General features: G+C 38.0%; 1 protein-coding gene across 7 annotated transcripts in view; it reads right to left on the reverse strand.

Annotated features, from left to right (window-relative positions):
- Positions 1 to 21,177, reverse strand: part of PCCA (propionyl-CoA carboxylase subunit alpha) — a 535,620-nt gene that overhangs the window by 352,848 nt on the left and 161,595 nt on the right. For 5 of the 7 annotated variants that reach the window (XM_064275261.1, XM_064275259.1, XM_064275262.1 and 2 more), the window contains one exon: positions 1,132 to 1,263. In XM_064275261.1, the coding sequence (XP_064131331.1) occupies positions 1,132 to 1,263 (132 nt within the window). Of the gene's footprint in view, positions 1 to 1,131; positions 1,264 to 1,929; positions 2,733 to 18,225; positions 18,336 to 21,177 lie in introns of those variants that run through there. The other 2 variants (XM_064275264.1, XM_064275263.1) reach the window with 2 other exon arrangements.

The raw sequence follows: 21,177 nt of genomic DNA on the forward strand, positions 1-21,177 counted from the left end.
CATAATGAACCTCCTAGTTCAGAGAGTAGTACACGGGATCTTAAAACCTTACCGGTGGCCATTCCATTGGTCTCTATTTGCCTGGAGCAACAGAGGAAGAAGGAGTTCCAGGAATCTGAGAAGGAAATGATCTACGGGCCTAACTGTCTCCATGAACTCCTACCTCCCCTGCCACGAAACCAGAAAAGTGGATAGCAACTGGCTACTATTACTGAACATCTACCCAGCAGACGGATGTTGATCAAAAGGAGCAAAATCATGGAATGGAATTTCACATTTTTATTGGAAATCAAACTTGCTGGATACATTTAGGCTGGCGAAAACCTCAAATCTATTAAGAATAGCTTCGAAACCTTGAACTTAAACTATCCCATGAGGTCATCCTTAAACTAAACAGCAGTTTAGCTCAATTAATAAAGAATGCTGCCATGACCTTTATGCCTTTTAAAGAATTATCTACATGAGATCAATTTGACAAGAACTCTAAAGCACAGATGAGAACTTTAAGGGGCAGAGAGTGTAAGTTAACGGTGGTGAAATAATATGTGTGGTGACAGTGAGAATGACGACACAATGTAAAGTATGTAAACACAGCCAGTGAACCGTACATGTAAAAACTGGCAAATGAGTATACATTTTGTTGTATATTTTCACCAAAAATAAAAATAAACCATAATGAGATTCTACTTCACACACAAACCAGGGGCAAGGCTGCCAGCTATCCTATAATGGATGAAGTGATCCTGCACAATGAAGAACTGTCCAACCCAAAATGCCAACAGCAATGCTTAATAAGCAACACTGAGATGGAAAGCTCTTACAGTATAACTAAAATCATAACATACACTGCCATCAGAAGAAATACAGAGATTTCAGGGCACATTTTTCAAACATCAAGTTGTTTCCTATGAAAATATGAGTCAATACTGATTTATTAAATACAATGCTAAAATGTCTTCTCATTTTTTAAACTTACGCCATTTAAAATAACCAAGTGTAAGCAACACTGATTTTTAACCTACATATAGATCTTAAAAGTAATAATGATAATCACATTTTATCTTACACTTTTGACAAAACGTTTGACTTGAGGTCATATACTATAAAGATCATAGTAAAATAGTTCCTCACCTTGACTACCCCATCAAAGCCAGGGATTGTGTTGACCTTTGCTTTCTTAGCTAATAATTTGCTTTCGATCTTGTCACCCATGGCTTGAATAGCATGTGTGTCAGGTCCAATGAAAATGATATCTTCCGCTGCCTGTGGGGAAATACAAGTTGAAATTTATACAGGGCTTGGTATGAAGACACAATTTCATAAAAAGAAAAATCCATACACATACTTATTAGTTATTCATATAGCAAAAAGCAACTTAAAAGCATTTAAGACAATACATTAAAGTATATAATACTGTATTACACATAGTACATGTGTACGTAAGATATATAAAACAAACTCAAATCAAAGAAAAATAGCTAAAAGTAATGAAGAGCTCTTGCTTAATATTAACAGTTTCCTTTGAAAAAGCAAACTCTATGATGTTATATTTATGTATAATACCATGCCACTCAATATAAATAATGGGTCTGCCTTTAAAATGCCTCATAAATCTTTGTATTCTCAATACTCGGCAACAGAACCAAACCCATTGCCTTCAAGTCAATTCTGACTCATAGCAACCCTATAGGACAGAGTAGAACTGCCCACAGGGTTTCCAAGTAGCGGCTGGTGGATCTGAACTGCTGACCTTTTGGTTAGCAGCGGAGCTCTTAACCACTGTGCTAATAGTGCCTGGTATAACACAAACATATGTATTTATTGAATATCAACTCCATGCCAGGTGTTGCACTAAATGTAAGGGATAACAAGGGATAAAAACCATAGGATGTCAATTAATTCAAGGGAAAATGAACAGATCACCAATACCTCAGAGGAACAGACAGAAGTTTATATCCTTGCGAGTACAAGAGATGAGTCAAGAATACGGTGGTCATTTAACCAGGTAGACTTAGAGTTTCAACAAAAACTGTTGTGTACACATCACAGTTAGTTTTCCAGCAATGGGTTCACCTCTCCATGTTAAAGTCATTCTAATAAACAAAATGCAAACAAAGTAAATACTATCTGGAGACAAAACAAAATATGATCTAGTTAGTTCCACTGTAGGGCAAGGTCTAGAGAGAAGTAAGGGTGGGATTTGCTGCTATGAAAGAGAAGGTCATCAGGTAAAAAATTAAGATATGAAAGAGAAGGTCATCAGGTAAAAAATTAAAACAGAAAATAGGCAAAAACAGACCCATATGCTAAGCATCCTAAGAGTAAGATGTATAACTTGATTCTCCCGTAGTCTTTGGTCAAAGTCAATGAAACAATAAATCCCTTATTTGTATACTACAGGGTTTTTTTAATCACATGTTCTACCTTTGGCATTACTACCTGAAAAGAATCTCAGGCTGGGAAAGGAGCTTCATTCTCCCAGTGACCGGAGTTAACTTCACAGCATGACGCTTGGATTGTTCTTTGGCCACTGTGGCCTGGGACTATGAAGCTCACCCAGAGCAGGATATGGAAGCAGAAAAGGGAAATCAACAAAAGGAGCAAATGAGGGACAAATATGTGGATAAGATGAATCATGCACAAGCTGAGTTGAAATGCCTGTGTGACTGTCAAGAACCCATGTTCAAGAGGCAGATACAAAGGTCCTGAGGTTTGAGACCAAGTACAAAATGAGACACAGGTTTTTAAAGGCATCAAGTAGTAGGGGGGCTGTGGGGGGGAGGGGTGGGATTAAAAGCTATGAATGAAAAAAAATGTATATTAAATTTTAAAAAAGCCAATGCCTTTAAATTCAGGATGTATACTTTCCCTCCTTTCAAAAGCCAGACAGAAGAAAAGAGAAAGTACACATTGTGAGGTTAAAGTCTATGAACATGTTTCTTTGTGTGATATGAAGTAACAGCTACCTGGCAAGTATGATTGAAGAATTAAATGAAATTATAATGTAAAGCACTATGCAGAGTGCCAAAATTGTCAGTTTTTTTTTTTCTTTCCCTATAAGGTCCTAACAAAAAGAGAACATTAGAAGAGTAAGAGAGCTCGATCTATAGGACCCCTTATATTATAGGATTCAAATACAATTACCAGTGTTCAAAGTACAAAACTGTAGCTAAGAAACCTCTTCAGCCCCAACAGATGCTCATAAAATTCTATTCCATCAAGTGTTTGTAACCAGTTTTTAATAGCAGAATCTCATTTTTTCAATGTACCCTGTGCCAAACTACAAAAATGTAAAACACAGCAAGTGGATCTGCTATGTGTGAGGGTGAAATGGTGGTGGGCCTACATCCCCCCACACCTGGCTGACCTATATCTCCAGGTGGATAACTAACCATTTCAGGACACTGAATAATTATGTTCATTTTTCTTTATCCCAAACATGCGACCCACTAAACACTGTCAAGTCAAGCAGAAACAATCATGCCTCAACTATCGACTGTTTTTCCATATTCTCATATTACTTCCTAAGATCCCACCACCAAACCACTAACTTGCTAAGATAGAAGAACTTTATTATAAATGCTGTTTTAAAAACCACTAAGCCACGGCAGTTGTAGTCAATAAAAATATACACACACAGAGAGGTGAAGAAATAACATAAATGAGAACACCTAAAATATGTTATACAGTAAATTTTCTGATTATCGGGACCATTGATTAACGTGATTTTTCTCACACATTCTACCTTGAGGAAAATTACTCCCCCACAAATGCAAAATTAAGAAAAAAAGTTGACATCAAATATTCAGTGACTATTCTTTGTCTCATTCAACACAAAAGAAGACAGACAGCAGTGAGCTGGGTAACTACTCAGACAAGGTTTCAGTGGACTACCTGTTTACCTACAAGCTTCAGTAATGCTCCTGTGAGCTGGGTAACTACTCAGACAAGGTTTCAGTGGACTACCTGTTTACCCACATGCTTCAGTAATGCTCCTCCGACCTAGGCAGTAACACCTTTAAACGTAATTGAAGCAAAGTGAAAAAGCGGCATCCTAGCTCCTGACTCCCACAATTCTGTGGCAAAACAGCAGTGCTGAAGCAGTTTCAAAAGCTCTAAGTTCTTGCCCTAAGTCAGTTGTGACATTTAGAACTTAAATCTAGAATTTATCCACTAGTAACTTTTTGATACTCTTCCGTTAACCCTGTATCGTTCTTTCGCTATACATCTAATTAACCATTGTCCTTACCATGACACGGCATAGCAATTAGATTTATTTCTAAAAACACGCTTTTATAAGTCTTTTAGAATTTATCATGAATGATAGATATAACACTGGGATGCATGTAATGTCTTATGGTCATTTAAAAAAAGGTAGGACTTAGTTTTTCATTCTCATTAGACGATAGTAATGATTTGTACGAAAAAAAGATTATAAAAAGCTTTAATCACTGCTCTCAGATTCCTTTCATTTCCTAAATTCTGTGATTTTATGGTTCTTGTCAAAGAATGAGGGAAAGGGTTGGGTTTGAAGGGTATTTGGAGAGAAATAATGAAATATTGTTTAGGAAAGGCTTTATGATGGGATTGAAGGATAAAAGTAACAAACATGTAGAAATTAAGATGCACGATATTTACATAATTTATTGCTAGAAAAATCACAATAGTTAGGGCAAGCTGTGCTATGACTTCAGGTTTTTTAATGTACAGGTATGCATCATTTGGAGCCCTGGTGGGGAAGTGGTTAAGGGCTCATCTGCTAACCAAAAGGCTGGGAGTTCCAATCCACCAGCCACTCCTTGGAAACCCTGAGGCAGCTCTATTCTGTCCTGTAGGGTCTCTACTGGGTCTGAGTGCACTGGACTGCGACAGGTTTGATTTTGTTTTGTTTTCTTTTTTGTTTATGCGCCACTTAACATTCAGGATACATTCTGTGAAATACGACATTACGTGATTTAGACGTTGTGCAAATACCATATTGTATACAGGAGAGAGGTCCGCAAATAGTCACCGGTCAGGCCTGGGACCCCTGTCACTGTCACCCGGTCGAGGGACTGTGAGAAAACATTGTGCTGCCTCCGCCAGTCCTGCGTGGTCCCCTCCGGGTCTCTGAGAGGGGCACCCAACCCACCCATGGGCTGTGGCGTTGTCCAGCCAGCTGGATCCCTTTCCTTAGTTCCTCCTTACCTTCCCCGCCCCCAACATGGCCTGCCCCTCCTCCGCCTCCTGCTCCACCTTCTCCTCCAGGTGCCTTTCCTCCTCCTCCTCCTGCCAGCGCTGTAGCCTGGACCACTGGTGGCCGCCACCACGGGAGGAGCCGCAGCCTCGGGTCCACACCGGGCATTACACACAGAGCGCCCTGGCCAAGTGGGGTAGCGGCCTCGGTGCAGTCTCTGAGGCGAGTGCAGTGGGACAGGCAGTTACAGATGGGCACCTGGACCCCTCTCCCTGCTGCCCCAGGGCCAAGGGGGTACTGACCAGAGAGCTAGTGAAAGATAGATCAGATAGATCTCTGTACTTAGCAAAGTACATCCACTACGTCCCATTCTCTGATCAGGTTAAAAGTCCTACTGTCTTGAATTTGAATTGGCAGTATCACTATGAACACAAACCAAAAACCAAACCCACTGCCGTTGAGTTGATTCTGACTCATAACGACCCTACAGGACAGAGTAGAACTACCCAATAGAGTTTCCAAGGAGCACATGGCGGATTCGAACTGCTAACCCCTTGGTTAGCAGCCGTAGCACTTAACCACTATGCCACCAAGGTTTCCAATATGAACACAGGAGGCATTTTATCTTACATAAGTATGGGCTACGTTCTTATATCATGTTACATACATTACGTATGCGGAAATAAGTTATGTGTGTTTTATTAATACAGTGTGCTTATCCATCTATAGTACAGACTACATTTGTATTATATACATACCCTATTTGGGTTTGGGCCTGGGGTTAGGGTTATATCTAAATACATTTCTATATTAAATATGCTGAAATATGTGATAAAGTCTGCTAATATAGTTAACATAACACATATGTAACATATACTATATTTTTATACTATATATATAACATATATGTTACAATTCCATTAATACACGTATTTTATTTCTTAGCTCTATCAACAAAAAAGGACTAGAAAAAATGACCGATCAGCTATCAGTGACTATGCCTAGCACTCCAACTGTAATCTCCAAATACCATTAAAAGAAAACCAAGGTGTCTTGAAAAGATGGCTGATTATAGGCCTGGGGCAGGAAAGGTAAAAGATTAGTCTAGAATATCTTGCCTGACCAGGCAGCAAGGAAGCTATAAAAGACTTTAAGGGTCATGTCAAAAAAATTCACAAGCCAACCTGATAATGCTCTCATTAGCCAAACAGGGACAATTTGAGCTTCAATACTAATAATCCCAACAGATTTAAAGCTACCAAATGTGTTGAAATGTGACTTCATACATGATACATTAAAAAAAGGAATCGGTTAACTTTGAAGGATGAAAAGGAAACAATTATCTCAAAAATTAGTAAATAAAGGTAAATAATTAAGCATTTATCTTTTCTTATATGAATTGTATGGCTGGGTTATCAAACAGTAGATGAGTGAAGGGATCTTTTTTATAAACATATTCCAATTAATTAATGAAAAAATGTTAGAATTAAAATATCACCATTTGCAACCCAGCAAATTACTAGACATAGACAGTAAGCATCAAAGCCTGCTTAGATCTAAAAAAAAAAAAAAAAAGGGATAAAACCAGACATTCTATGCCTCCTACAGTCTTGGCTAAAGGGATCAAACTTGAATTTCATCCCATCTGAATCCAGGTGACAATTTGTAGGATATGCCAACAACAGAGGAAAACAATGAACTACACCAGGACTGTAAAATCAAACTGAAGGCCAGGTTCTTCAGTAGGTAAATTATAAGTAAGAAAGGTATGGAAGGGGAATCCATGAATTAAGAGAAATTTTAAACACATATTAACATTCAAAATGAATATCAGCTTCACTGGGTTCAACATGGACAACCAGACAGACCATTCTCTGTGGCGTTTCTACTTCAAAAACAGTCAATTTTTGCTCTTTGAGTGGGCACAATATGAAGTGTGTGACGAGGCCCAAGAAGAGCTCATGAGTATGGAGGAAGAAGTGATGATCGGAGCTACTATCTTACTAGTGTTAGTAAAGACAAAGACAAAGGATCTTCTCAATGCCATGAGTGCTGCTAAAATCACAGAGGAGCTGGGACTGCATTCTCTGAGCAACAGAAACTGGTCCATCAGGGAACATATACTACTGGGGTGACAGTTCTGTGAAGGACTGAGGGCTGTCCAATCAGTGATGAAACCAGAAATGAATGGGGAGAGATCGTCCTCCTCCCTTTCTTCTACTTAAAAAAAAAAAAAACCAAATTACCTCCACTTTATTCTCAGGTGACAAACTGTTATTCTGTGGATCTAGTGCCAGAAGCTGTGTGTCATTATGCTTTTAAACCCATTGCCATCGAGTTCATTCCAACTCATAGTAACCGTATAGGACAGAGCAGAACTGTCCCTTAGGGTTTCCAAGGAGCAGCTGGTGCATTCGAACTGCTGACCTTTTGGTTAGGACCCAAGCTCTTAACCACTGCGCCACCAGAGTTCCCATCATGCTTTGGTCATAGTATATTACATTATGCTGTTAATGTGGCAGACACAACCTGTAAACAGATTTCTTACTTAATGTCAACAGTTTTTGTTCCCAACTAAGCCAATTTTGGCACTCATATGCAGTATTACTCAGGTTTTTTTGCTCGTTTGTTTTAAAACAAAAACAAACCTTGGCTTAGTACCATGAAGGAATTCTAGGCACCTTGGAACCTAGGTTTAGCAGTTAGAGGAAAGTCTCCACCTCTTGGCTTATGGGCTATATGTTGAAATCTATTTTGGTGGTTGGTTTTTAATCTCAACCCAGTGTACTGTTTTTAATAATCATTTAAAATAAAAGATAAGAACATCTGGAGATGCAGAAGGGAGAAATGTTCCTAGTGTAGTTTTTCCCGTAATAGGAAAATACCAGTCCGTAGACCCTTTACCTGAAGATTGAGAATAAGGTAAGGATGAGCACTATCACCACGTCTAGTCAACATTGTACTGGAGGTCCTAGTCTGGGCAATATGACAACGCATGATTAAATAAGACAAGAATATAAATCCTAACTAATTCACCCCCCAACGCAGACTGTGCAACATCAATACAGGGAGAAAGGAGCAGAAAAACCCTGGAAACCCTGGTGGCATGGTGGTTAGAGCTATAGCTGCTAACTAAAAGGCAGGCAGTTCAAACCCACCAGGCACTCCTTGGAAACCGCATGAGGCAGTTGTACTATGTCTTACAGGGTCACTACGAGTCGGAATCAACGGCAACAGGTTTTCAAAAACCCTAGAGTAGGATGCCCTCAGCCTCCAACCCCCACATTTATGGGAGCCATTTTCTTGAACTGCTAGTCAACTAACAGTAAATTAAGAACACAATTTATGTGACTCATTAAGATAAGAATGTAAAGGAATCTGATTGCTATGAGGAATGTGTAGGGGAGAAAGGCAAGGGTTCCATTTTTTTACATTTCCAAACATAAACTTATAAGCAAACACAGTTTTTCAATTTGTTTGGGATGCTATTTGCAAGTTCAACTGAAATCCAATGACACACTTACAAAGTACACTTAGTTTACTGTACGTCATGTACGCTGTGACTTAAGTTTAACCAAAGGAATCTGTGTCTTTCTCTTTCAAAATTACTGGTATCTGGATTTCATTTAGTCTAATGTGTATTGTGTAAGAAATATCTACTTGGCACAATGTATCAAGTAAAATTATTGCTTCCAGGTGATAGCCATGTACAGTATTTAGCTTGAGAAAGAGTATTGTTAATTTTGCTCATTGTAATTATTGGCAGAAGTCAAGTTTTCTAGTTGAGTACATTTTAAGGAAAGGTCTCTGGATGGTGCAAACCATTACCTTGCCCAGCTGCTGATGGAAAGGTTGGAGGTTCAAGTTCACCCAGGAGCACCTGGGAAGAAAGGCGTGGCAATCTACTTCTAAAAAATCAGCCATTGAAAACCTCTGGAGAACAGCTGAACTCTGACACACATGGGGCTTCCATGAGTCAGAATGAACTTGACAGTGACTGGGATTTTCTACTTTAAGGAATATTAGATATAAAACCTTGCTTTTCAGGCATTGGGAGTGGGCATTACAGCAGTAGAATGCTTTCAATTTCTAACATCTGGCAATGGGGTGATCTCTAGTTCTATTTTTTTTAGCTGATATTGTTAAGTCAGAAAACTGATAAATGCCTTTTATTAAACATTTTTGGGATCTCTGACAAAGATACTTAGGTTAGAAAAGGTTTTTTTGGTACTTATTAATTAAATAAAAACTATTTAAGCAAACAAACCATAAACCCCTGAATATCTTTGTATTTTGCAAGTAAGCTTTTCAAGGTATATGGAAGAAATATTTTATCTTTAAATATTCTATTTACTATAAAGCCAAAAATCCGTTGACGTCGAATCACCGGCAACTTATAACAACCTGAAAGGACAGAGCAGAACGGCCTCATCGGGTTTCCAAGGATCAGCTTGGTGGTTTCAAACTGCTATCCTTTTGGTTAGCAGCCGAACTCCTAACCACTGTGCCACCTGGGCTCCTCTATTCACTATAAAAAAAAAAAATATATGTATATATATATATATATATATATACATATTTTTTTTTACTATATTCTATATTAATTTCGAAAATGTTCTTTCCATTTTTAGGAGACTAAAATTACAGTTTGTTTGAGTCTGTCATTTCTTTTGTGCATATCTGATTTCTTCTTTTTATCTTCCTGAGATCAGCACTGAGGCCTATTTCCAGAGTCACTGGTTTTAACTGACGGTAAAGAAGAAAGCGGCTGGGTGGTTAAAGCTTCAACAGTCTACACTCTGTGCAGATCCCAAACCCAAACCGACTGCGACTCAGAGCGACCCCTACAGGACAGAGAAGAACTGCCCTGTAGAGTTTCCAAGGAGCGCCTGGCGGATTTGAACGGTGGACCTCTTGGTTAGCCATAGTATTTAACTACTAGGCCACCAGGATTTCCCTCTGCAGATGAGTAGACTAAAAGGAGATGATGAGTTAACATAAACCTGAGTGGGCTGTTAACCTTTTTTCTCTTCCAGAAATGTAGACGCAATAACATTTGCAGCTGAAAGGCTCCTTCTGAATTCCTGATGTTTAAGAATGCAAATTAAGTATTTTGTGCTTTCTGTGCCTGGAGGTATTAGACAGGAAAACAGAAGGGTTTCTAGGATTAGTCCCACAGTTTCCCTTTATCATGTAAAATCTTAGACAAGTTGCACTGGCAAAATTAGAGAAAAGCAATACAGAAAATTCCAGAGAAAATTAATTCATTAACTTATCAAGAACACTGAGAAAATAAGAGTTAACTAAAATGTCAGTCTTTGGGATAATTTTAAGCCTCCCTCCTTTAAAGAAACTCTAGTTTTAACATCTAAAGCATTTAAAAACAAAAAAAAAAATTCTTAAGATATTGATAGAGTTAAATAATACTAAATTCCTTGGATGAAACTGTTAACTTTATTACTCAGCTACCTGGAATTTTTGAGAAGTTACATTTATTTTTTATTTATATATAGTGATTAAGCTTCACTTACAGATTCAAACACCATTTTAAATATTTTCCTTTAGTGTATCATTTAAGAGCACAGGTAAAAAACTTCACATTTAAATTTGGTATGTAATGTTAAGGCCCTCCTTATAAAGACTGATCACAGGAATGATTTATTTTTGAAGTGGTAATGACTTTCTTTCCCACTTCATGTAAAACACATTTATTTTATATCTGTACAATCTGGATATTAAAAATGAGTTGTTTTCACTTCTTCCTGCTGTAATTCTTTTGATTGTTTCATGAATACTAATATGAATTGGTACTTTCTTGGTTGGAAAATATTATTTTTCCAGTTCAATTTTGGAATATAACTTATAATAATTATAAATTTAGATTAGCAAGTTTACAGTGTGAGCAAAGAAAATTAACATTTAACAACACAGGTTAGCATGAGAGGGTGTTGATGTAGATGCTGATGACACACCTTCCTATTCATTCGTCACAGTCCACTAATATTTATGGAACTGTTAGTGGCTGGTAAACTGGTAACAGGGTACAGGTGTTTTCTTTAGTCCATTTATTAAATTTAATTTTAGAACTTTTAAAATTGGTCTTAGACATTTTTATCTGAATTATGTACTTTTTCTACTTCCTTTTTAAATATTAATGAATTTCTCTTAAAATTTACTAAAAGTCCTTCCACACTCCTTGCTTAATTTACTACTTTCTGCAATACATCAAGTTTTCCATGACACTGTTAGATGGAGGCAAAGAGCCCACCGGTTTGAATAAAGTATGCTGTGTCTGGAGTTGGGGTACTCTTCTTTCTTAGCACATTTAATTGCTGTGATCTGGTATAACCTATATCATAAAGCTTCTTTCAAATACTGAATGGAAGATTAAGAAAGCAGAGATCATGATTTCTGATTAACTGCCTTGATTGACTAAATAATACTTCCTCACACAGTAATACTCAGCACTATTCTAACCCTACGACCTGCTACTTTCACTGTTTATATTTTGGTTAATAATGATGATGTAATACAGTTTAGGTAACAATAAGATGGAGTGGAATGACCCAAGTAGAATTTTTAAAAGTTACAGGAAGGAAAAAACAAGGAATCTAATAACACTTAAAATAACAATAATATTTATTTATTTAGCACTTACTCTTTTCAAGCCACCATACAAACCCAGTGCCGTCTAGTCGATTCCAACTCATATGAGTCGATTCCAACTCATAGCGACCCTACAGCCACTATATTAGGGCTTAAAAAAACCTGTTGCCGTCAAGTCGATTTCGACTCATAGCGACTCTATAGGACAGCGCAGAACTTCCCTATGGGATTTCTTTATCTTAAAAACCATTTTACAGATAAACATTTTCAAATTCTAACTTGTTTACAAAGTTAGAAAGACTTTAATTTATTCTAGAATGACACAGTAATATCCCACATTTGTATAAAATTCCACAGTTTTAACAGGTGTTTTTACATCTTTTCTTCCTCAAAAAAGACCTAGAAACCAGCAAGGCACGAACAATCATCTTTAACATATCAGTAAAATGAGGATCTGAGAGGTTAAATAAATTGTCCAAAGTCACTGGAGTGGCAAAGTAGCACAAACCCATGTTTTTATTTCCTACTCTCTGCTGCCTTTTCTGCCCATCTCACACAACTGTGAACACCTTCAGGTGGCCACTGCTTATGCAAGAAGTCAATGAGCATGTGCCAACTGTTGAGGCGTAAAGTGATCAAACATCCCAGGTTTGCCTGGCTCAGTCCATGTATGCATCTACTATCCCAGCCTCCCACCTGATTTCTACCCTTTTTCACTCTCAGAAGTACGCTGGTTTGGACAATGAGTTAGTTTGTTCACCTGTGTATAAGACATAGTTTTTACAAACAAGGAATTTACAGTCTAGTAGAACAAATAATACTTAAAATACTTACCAAACAATAAAAGCAATACAGGACAGAAAGTAATAAATACACTAAGAGGGAATGGCAGGCATTCACTGTGAATAGAGTCCAACAGGGAAATCAAAACACGCATCATAAAAAAGGGAGCATTTGAAGAAGAAAAAGACAACTAGGATTTAGAAAAGTAGCATGGGAACCCAACCACTTAAACATACAGGCAAACATCTCTCTCACTGGTCTGCTGTAAAAGTCCTTTGAGCTATGTGCCTCAGAAAGTGATGAGGAGGCTACACACATCTAGTACTCTGTCCACAAAGCTCTCCTCTCTGTCTTAAGACCTACAACAACCAGCTCTCAATTTTCTACTTCTTCAGTATACTACGTGACACTCAAGAGTACACTAACCAAACACTTGTCATACAAAGAATGTCCATTAAAGTCATTCATTTATTCTAAAACCTGCCAAGTATGTGCTAAGTCTATCGACACAATGATGCACAAGATACAGATGTATCAATGTCCTCCCTGAGTTTACAAACCAACTAGGAAGACAACGAGCACTTAAAATCACAATAAAGTATAAGTACTGTGATAGAGGAAGCACAGAGTACTGTGGCAATCTAATAATTGTAACTGAAATAGAGCAAAGATAGATGGAAACTTTGTTAGTCAACTCAATACAAGTTTATCAAATACGTCTGTGTGTGAAGTGATAGTATTCCAATTACCAACTGCATAAATAATAAAAGACAAAGGGATTCTTTCCAAGACAAAAATTCCCTCCCCTTTGCTTCATCAGAGAATTTCTCCCTTCAATATTAAATTCTGATAGAATTGAACATGTTCGGGTACCTGAGGTTTCTATAAAAAAAAAATTTCCAACCAGTGCCATCCTAATCTTTCAGTTAATGAAACCTGAGAATGTAATCTTCTCCTTTCATTGAAGTCTAGTCTTGTATCTGATGAAGGAAAAAACTGATACAGTATGTAAGGCTAAGCTTCATGTTACATCAACTATTAGCAAGTGTAAACAATCTCAGCAAAATGGTGTTCTGAATGTGACTCTCCTCCAATGTATATTCTATCACCATCCCTTACATACATAGCCTTCTGAACTTACGACTGACATCAACCTCTAACACGCCCCCATGCCCCGTGAATCTTAGATAACAATTCTTGAGCAGAGTTTCAAAGTATACACTTGTATAAAGGAAGAGTTTCTCATTAGAAGCAGTGTAGAGTAATGGTTCAGAGCAGGGACTTTGGAGCCTGACTGAATCCCAGGGCTGCCATACTCTAAAGTTGCCTAACCACACTGAACCTCCGTTTCCTTATCTATAGGGTAACTGTCCTGGGGAGCAAGCGAATTAACATCTGTAAACCCTCCAGGACAGAGGTGGAATCACTGCTGTACAACTGTTGAGTGTGTGAGCAGTTCACCCTGCCCTCATGCATGCAGATTTGTAATGCATTCCACCAGCCTTGTTCCAGAGGCAGAAATACCGCTGCTGGGCTCTTAAAAAAAAAAAAAGCCACGAATAAATCAGAACAATCCTGAAGGGACTAACGCTGCCTCTTCTCCACATCTTTCATATCTTCCTCTCAACTGGCTCATTCCACTCAGCACGAAACCATGCTTACTTGGACACCTGTTCTGCCTTTTACCACACTGTTCAAGTACAGGCAGGAGCCCTCTGCCTAAAAAAGAGGAAAAAACTGTTGTCAAAAGAAGGAAATGTGCAGCAGAGACAAAATAAAAAATGCCTAGCACAATATACCCGCTGCTGTCGAGTCGATTCCGACTCATAGCGACCCTATAGGACAGAGTAGAACTAACTGCCCCATAGAGTTTCCAAGGAGCACCTGGCGGATTCCAACTGCCAACCTCTTGGTTAGCAGCCGTAGCACTTAACCACTAGGCCACCAGGGTTTCCTAGCACAATACAGCAGCCAGGTACCCTATTGTAACAGGAATTACGGAGAGGCATAATTACAATTGTATCGGAAGACAGATGGAAATCAAATTATAGTAAATGCCAGTTTGAGTAACGAAGGCTCAAGACAATGTAACCACAGAAGAATTCTGAAGTACTTCAGGAAAATCAGTCCGGCCACGGTACAAAGATGGCTCCAAGGAGGAAAGATGGATGTGAAGACATCAGGAGTCCCCGTGTTAAGGGAAAAAATGCCGTAAGTAATGTAACAGTGTGGGATTTCATAAAGAGATGTGGTAGAGAACAGGTGAGAAAAACTGCAGTCATACTAATAGTAGACCTGGCTATGGATCTAGGGAGGATGAATAAATTACGAAGTGCAAAGGAGAAGTAGTAGTCAAAGGTGACTGTAAGGTTTTCAAGCCAGAAAACTTAACTGAAATAGAGACTGGAAAAACAGGTTTGGTTATAAACGGAATGAGTTTCATTTCAAACATAAGCTTAACTTGTTAGCAGGACAACCATGGGGAAATTTCCATGGAGGTGTTAGAAATGTCTTGAGGAAAGCAGACACCAAACCAACCAATAAGTAGCACTCTTTCTTGCAATAAAGTATTCTGCACTTGCATCCTTAAAAAGCTTATGATACCACATTTAACTATATAATCACCACTGTCCCATGCTGATAAGTTGTTGTTGTTAGGTGCTGTCAAGTCAATTCCGACTCATAGCAACCCTATCCCGGTCCTGTGCGATCCTCACAATCATTGTTATGCTTGAGTCCACTGTTGCAGTCACTGTATCGATCCATCCCATCCAGGGTCTTCCTCTTTTTCACTGACCCTCTTACTCTACCAAGCATGAAGTCCTTCTCCAAGGACTGGTCCCTCCTGATAACATGTCCAAAGTATGTGAGATGAAGTCTCAGCATCCTTGCTTCCAAGGAGCATTCTGGCTGTATTTCTCCCAAGACAGATTTGTTCATTCTTTTGGTAGTCCATGGTATATTCAATATTCTTTACCAACACCATAATTCAAAAGCATCAATTCTTCTTTGGTCTTCCTTATTTATTGTCCAGCTTTCACACATATATGAGGTGATAAAACATGCCACGGCTTGTGTCAGGCGCACCTTAGTCCTCAAAGTGACATCTTTGCTTCTTAACACTTTTTAAAGAGATCTTTTGCAGCAGATTTGCCCAATACAATGCATTGTCTGATTTCTTGACTACTGTTCCATGGGCATTGACTGTGGATCCAAGTAAAATGAAATCCTTCACAACTTCAATATTTCCTCCATTTATCATGATGTTGCTTACTGGTCCAAGTTTTGAGCATTTCTGTTTTCTTTATGCTGAGGTGTAATCAATATTGAAGGCTGTGGTCTTTGATCTTCATCAGTAAGTGCTTCAAGGCCTCTTCACTTCCAGCAAGCAAGGTTATGTCATCTACATGTGGAAGATTGTTAAAGAGTCTTCCTCCAATCCTGACGCTACGTTCTTCTTAATATAGTTCAGCTTCTCGGATTATTTCCTCAGCATACAGACTGAATAAGTATGGTGAAGGGTACAACCCCGACACACGTCTTTCCTGGCTTTAAACCACACAGCATCCTCTTGTTCTGGTCAAATGACTGCCTCTTGATCTAAGTGCAGGTTCTTCATGAGCACAATTAAAAATTCTGGAATTCCCATTCTTCGCAACGTTATCCATAATTCGTTATGGTAAGTACTTACAATTTGTTGACAAGTACTTCTGACAAATTTTAAATAGTTTACTCACTTTATTATTACTTTAAATACTTCACTTTCAAAACAAAAAGAGAATTTGGAAAGTACTATTTTTCATGCTATAAATCTGCGCCGTTTAGATGGCTTTTCTACTTCAAAAGCTCAATTTTGACAATGCAGTAACTACTTGACCAAGGGCTTCAACTCTTTAACAATGCTATTTAATTACAAATAAACTTCAGAAGTCTTTTTGAATTTTTGGTATCACCATCCATGCTAAAAGTTAAACACAGACAGTGTTAGAAGATGATATAACATTTAAACAGCCTTCCAAGAGTAAATCCATGAGCTTGATATGACATGCCAGGACACTGCCACAGGACACTAAGGCCCACACACCATGGCAATCAGAAAACAGTACTCTGATCATATAGTTTTAATAGACTTCAAGCAATTTTCAACTATTGAAAGAGGAGGACAGACTCTAGTAAAACCCGGTAAGAAATAAAGCCAGCTACCTCATGAAATGACAACTAATTTGAAATATATTCCTCTATCCTCGTTACATCACCAGCAATACAGCCCTAAGGAGATCCAAACCAAAAAACCAAGCTCACTGCCATCAAGTCGATTCGGACTCACAACAACCCTACAGGACACAGTAGAACTGCTCCATAGACTTTCCAAGCAGTGCCTGGTGGATTCGAACTGCCAGCCTTTTGGGTAGCAGCAGCAGCATTAACCACCACGCCACCAGGGTTTCCAAAGTAAGCCAGTCTGTCTCGAATATAGCTGTCCAATCTACCAAAGAATTTTCAAGTTAATAGCATATAAATCAATTTCAGGGTTTTTTGGATAATGAGGCAGAACAGAAATAATCCTAGGCTGGAAAGATGTAATTCAATGGTTTAAAACTAGTAAACAATAAAAAATTATACTAGTAAACAATAAAAAATTATAATCATTGTTTACACAACTAAATGTTCAAGACGTACCTGCAACATAATTATTTCAAACTTACTTATATGTAAATTTCTAAGTGACATAGCAAACTGTTCTTTAAAATTATTTAAATCTCTACAGCAACAACTCTGGCTGACTCGACAGGTCATCCAGAGAATAAACACAATATATTATCTCCACCTTGTGGTCGGCTTCATGAAAATTAACAGAGTAAAGGTACACTATCTCTCTGATCTGCCTAAAAACCTCTTCTGGATTTCACAGGTCCCCTTTGACTTTCATTTCCAAGAGTTTCTTTCTTCCCGTTTAAGTCTCAATGTGCGAAGACAAAATTCTGGTTCCTTCTTCAGTGTTTACTCTTTCTCTAATTTTTTCACCACAGAAGATATTAATCCACAAATTCAAAAATTAACAATCAACAGGTAATAAATGAATAACTTGTTCAACATCTATAAAATGGAGTACTTTAAAATCTCTGTGTTTAACTCTATATCCACTAGGCTGCCAAATTCTGCACTGCTATAGCTACGTATGGGTGAAGCTCTTGCCTCTTCTAAGGCGTAGTTCAGATCTTTTGGGAAAACTAGGGACTTTATCAATCTAGTCTCACACCAATGTTTACATAAGCTACCACATTTTACATATATTTATCATTGTGATTAATTCACAATTATTCATGAAAAATTTTAAATTCTGAAAATCATTCCTTTACAGCATTTCTGAATTCACTGTTCACATTCTCAACTGACATGTACTAAGAATGTAAATCTAAAGCTATTAAATACAATAATTACTAGAAGATACATATTGAAATCGCACAACACGTACTCAGACTGCTTCTACATTTTATATCTTCCACACTACTACATACTCCCTACTCATTCGCAGAAATGACTGTACCATGTGCTGTTTTAATTCATAATGTTGCCTAAAATCTCTTTATAATAGCCATAACTACATATGTGCTTATGGAAAGGATAGAGAAATGTATATCAGATTATAAAATACTTACACAGATACAAAGCTATTTCAAACACCATACCCAGACTGTAGGATATCTCTGTCCAACAAAAAAGAAGTCTTTCCCGACGGACATTTTTAGTAAAGATTTGCTTGGATAAAGTCATATGTAAAGACATTTTATCATTCAACTCACTGATGAGCCAAGGCTGAAAAAGAATCACAAAATACTGAGTTATCTAAACTAGATAGAAAAATAAGACTGACACCAATGTGATAAAACTGAAAAAAGCAGAGCAAAGAATATGTGAACTGAAAAGTCAATTGTGTATTTTAGTTGATCAAAGCTCAATTAAGCTGAAGCTAACATAAACTTAGGATGCAAAAGAACACTACCCAGCTACTCTAGACTGGTCAGATGCTTCCTAAAGCATTTTATTCATTCCTGGACACCCATAAGACAGCAGGATGAGCAACAAATGGAAGGAGTTTCTATTTCTAGTAACAATGGATTAGGGGAAAAAACCTAAAGACCTATATGAAATATAGTTTTTAATCTTCCTAAAAGCTTAAGGAACTGAAAGATAGTGAAGAACACAAACCAAAATCCAAAAGTAGATGAAAGTCCACAGAGGTGAGCCTAGCAATGGGGGAGTTTTGTAAAGGGGGCATCTGCCAATCTATAAGATCAAGGTGAGAGGCTGAGCTGCACTTCTGACAGCCTCATAGAATGAGGGGGCAAAAGTCGACTGCAAGGCTTGCTAACGATGAGAGTCTAAAACAACTCATACTTAGGGTTAGGACCCTGATAAGAATGAACAACAAGTAAATCAGTCCTCCTATGAACTATAATTCAGCTTCAAGTCACATGGGCTGCCCAGAAAATCTGAAACCCTAAAAATAAATTGCCATGATCCAGAAAGATGTGCTACCAGGTACTGGCACATGCAAGCAAAGTCCTAACTGAAGGAAGGTAACGGAGTCCTAGATCACAAGTTATTTCTAAAAATATTTTTCAAATCAAATGTGCAGTACGCAACCAAATTAGACAAATTACATTAGGAAAGAGATAACAGAAACATATCTAAAGGAATTCTAAATAGTGGAGATACCAAAGTCAGATGATCAGAACAATGCTCACAAAGATAAAGGTAAGTATGAAATTTTAAAAAGACATTGGTAACTATAAAAATTGACATTGCAGGCTTGAAAAAGAATAACCAGTATATTCTAGAAGTAAAAATACAATAACTGAAATTAATCACTCAAGAAGCAGGTTTAACAGAAAATTAGAATAGAAGTGGAAACCATTTCCCTATTTGGTGCCCATTATGTCCCCAAAAGACCCCTGGTGGCACAGTGGTTAAGAGCTCAGGCTGCTAACCAAGAGGTCGGCAGTTCAAATCCACCAGCCACTCCTTGGAAAGAAACCCCGTAAGGCAGTTCTACTCTGTCCTATAGGGTAGCTATGAGTCACAACTGACGTGACAGCATTGGGTTTGGTTTGGTATATGTCCCCACAGGATGCCAGCTCAGTATTAAGAAGAAATATCACATAATAGAAAGGGCGTTAAGTTAAAATTAATGTGTTTGAAAAAACTAACCAAAATAAAGCGCAAAGGGAAAAAATATTTAATAGAGTATGCTAATAATAGAGGGAGCTGTGGGAGGGGAGGGGGAATATGAGAACTCTCTGTAGATTCCCTGCAATTTTTCTGTAACCTAAAACTGCCCGAAAAATCAGACTATTCTTTAAAAAAAAAATAAATAAAAATAGGCCAATATGCAAAAATCAATTGCATTTCTATATATCAGAAAAAAAAATTTTTTTAAGGTAATTTTTAAATACTATGTGGTAATAAGGAAACCCTGATGGCGTAGTGGTTAAGTGCTACGGCTGCTAACCAAAGGGTCGGCAGTTCAAATCCACCAGGCACTCCTTGGAAACTCTATGGGGCAATTCTACTCTGTCCTATAGGGTCGCTATGAGTCAGAATCAACTCGATGGCACTGGGTTTGGTTTGGTTTTAGTTTAAGTGGTAATGAATCGCCTTACAAAAAAAAACAATTTGGCTTTTGCCCTTGATTATTGAGAGTTGACCCTTGGAATTTCCTTGGTAATTTAGGTGTCTTTAATATCTAAAACCTCCAGACCACGCCTGAGCACTTATGAGTGAGGTCTGAGCAGTTGAAAAGACCACCTGGGAGCCTGATATGAACTTACCTCAGGAAGCATGACTCAACCTACCATACATATGCAATGAGGCCTCAATCCTGATTATGTACTGAAACCAAAAAGGTTCTGAACATGGAGGCTCTGAGAGCTTCCTGGTTGGAGACAGGACGGTGACATGCGCTCTTTGGGTTTGTAAGCTCCAGACCTTACCCATGCTTCCTTATGACTATTCTGATTTGTACCCTTTTGCTATAATAAATCTATAGTCAAGTATGGTACTTTTTGTGAAATCTGTGAATCGCTCCAGCAAATTAGCGAACCCAAAAGAGAGTGTGAAAGTAAGTGAACCTCCAGATTTGTGGCTGGCATCCTGAAGGGGTAGTAGGAAAACCCCAAATTTGCACCCACCAGGTCAGAAGTAAGGGTGACCTGTGGACTCCGGAGTCTGCAGTTGGTGTCTGTTTACTAGCACTCTAAAGGACGGTGTCCTTTTATTTGTGAGCTCTGACCTAGCTCCAGGTGGCTAGGGGCACCTAGCTGCATGGCAGCTGCTGTCGTTATGCTTGAGAAGTGGAAAACTGGGGATCTGATTAATCTTCAAATTTGGGGGATTGGATTTATGTTGATTCTTATCTATGAAAATACTATTTACAATATAATTCGAAAAAAATAAAATCTCTAATATGGTGAAAAATGTACAATACTTCTAAATAGCAAACTAATAAATGTTTTTAAAGAAAATTTTTAAAACTCTAAATGAATAGGACAATATACAATGTTCTTGGGTTGAAATAATATAAAGAATGATGTCATTTCTCCTCTAATCGA

The sequence above is a fragment of the Loxodonta africana genome, chromosome 23, assembly GCF_030014295.1.
Source record: "Loxodonta africana isolate mLoxAfr1 chromosome 23, mLoxAfr1.hap2, whole genome shotgun sequence".
Classification (NCBI taxonomy): domain Eukaryota; kingdom Metazoa; phylum Chordata; class Mammalia; order Proboscidea; family Elephantidae; genus Loxodonta; species Loxodonta africana.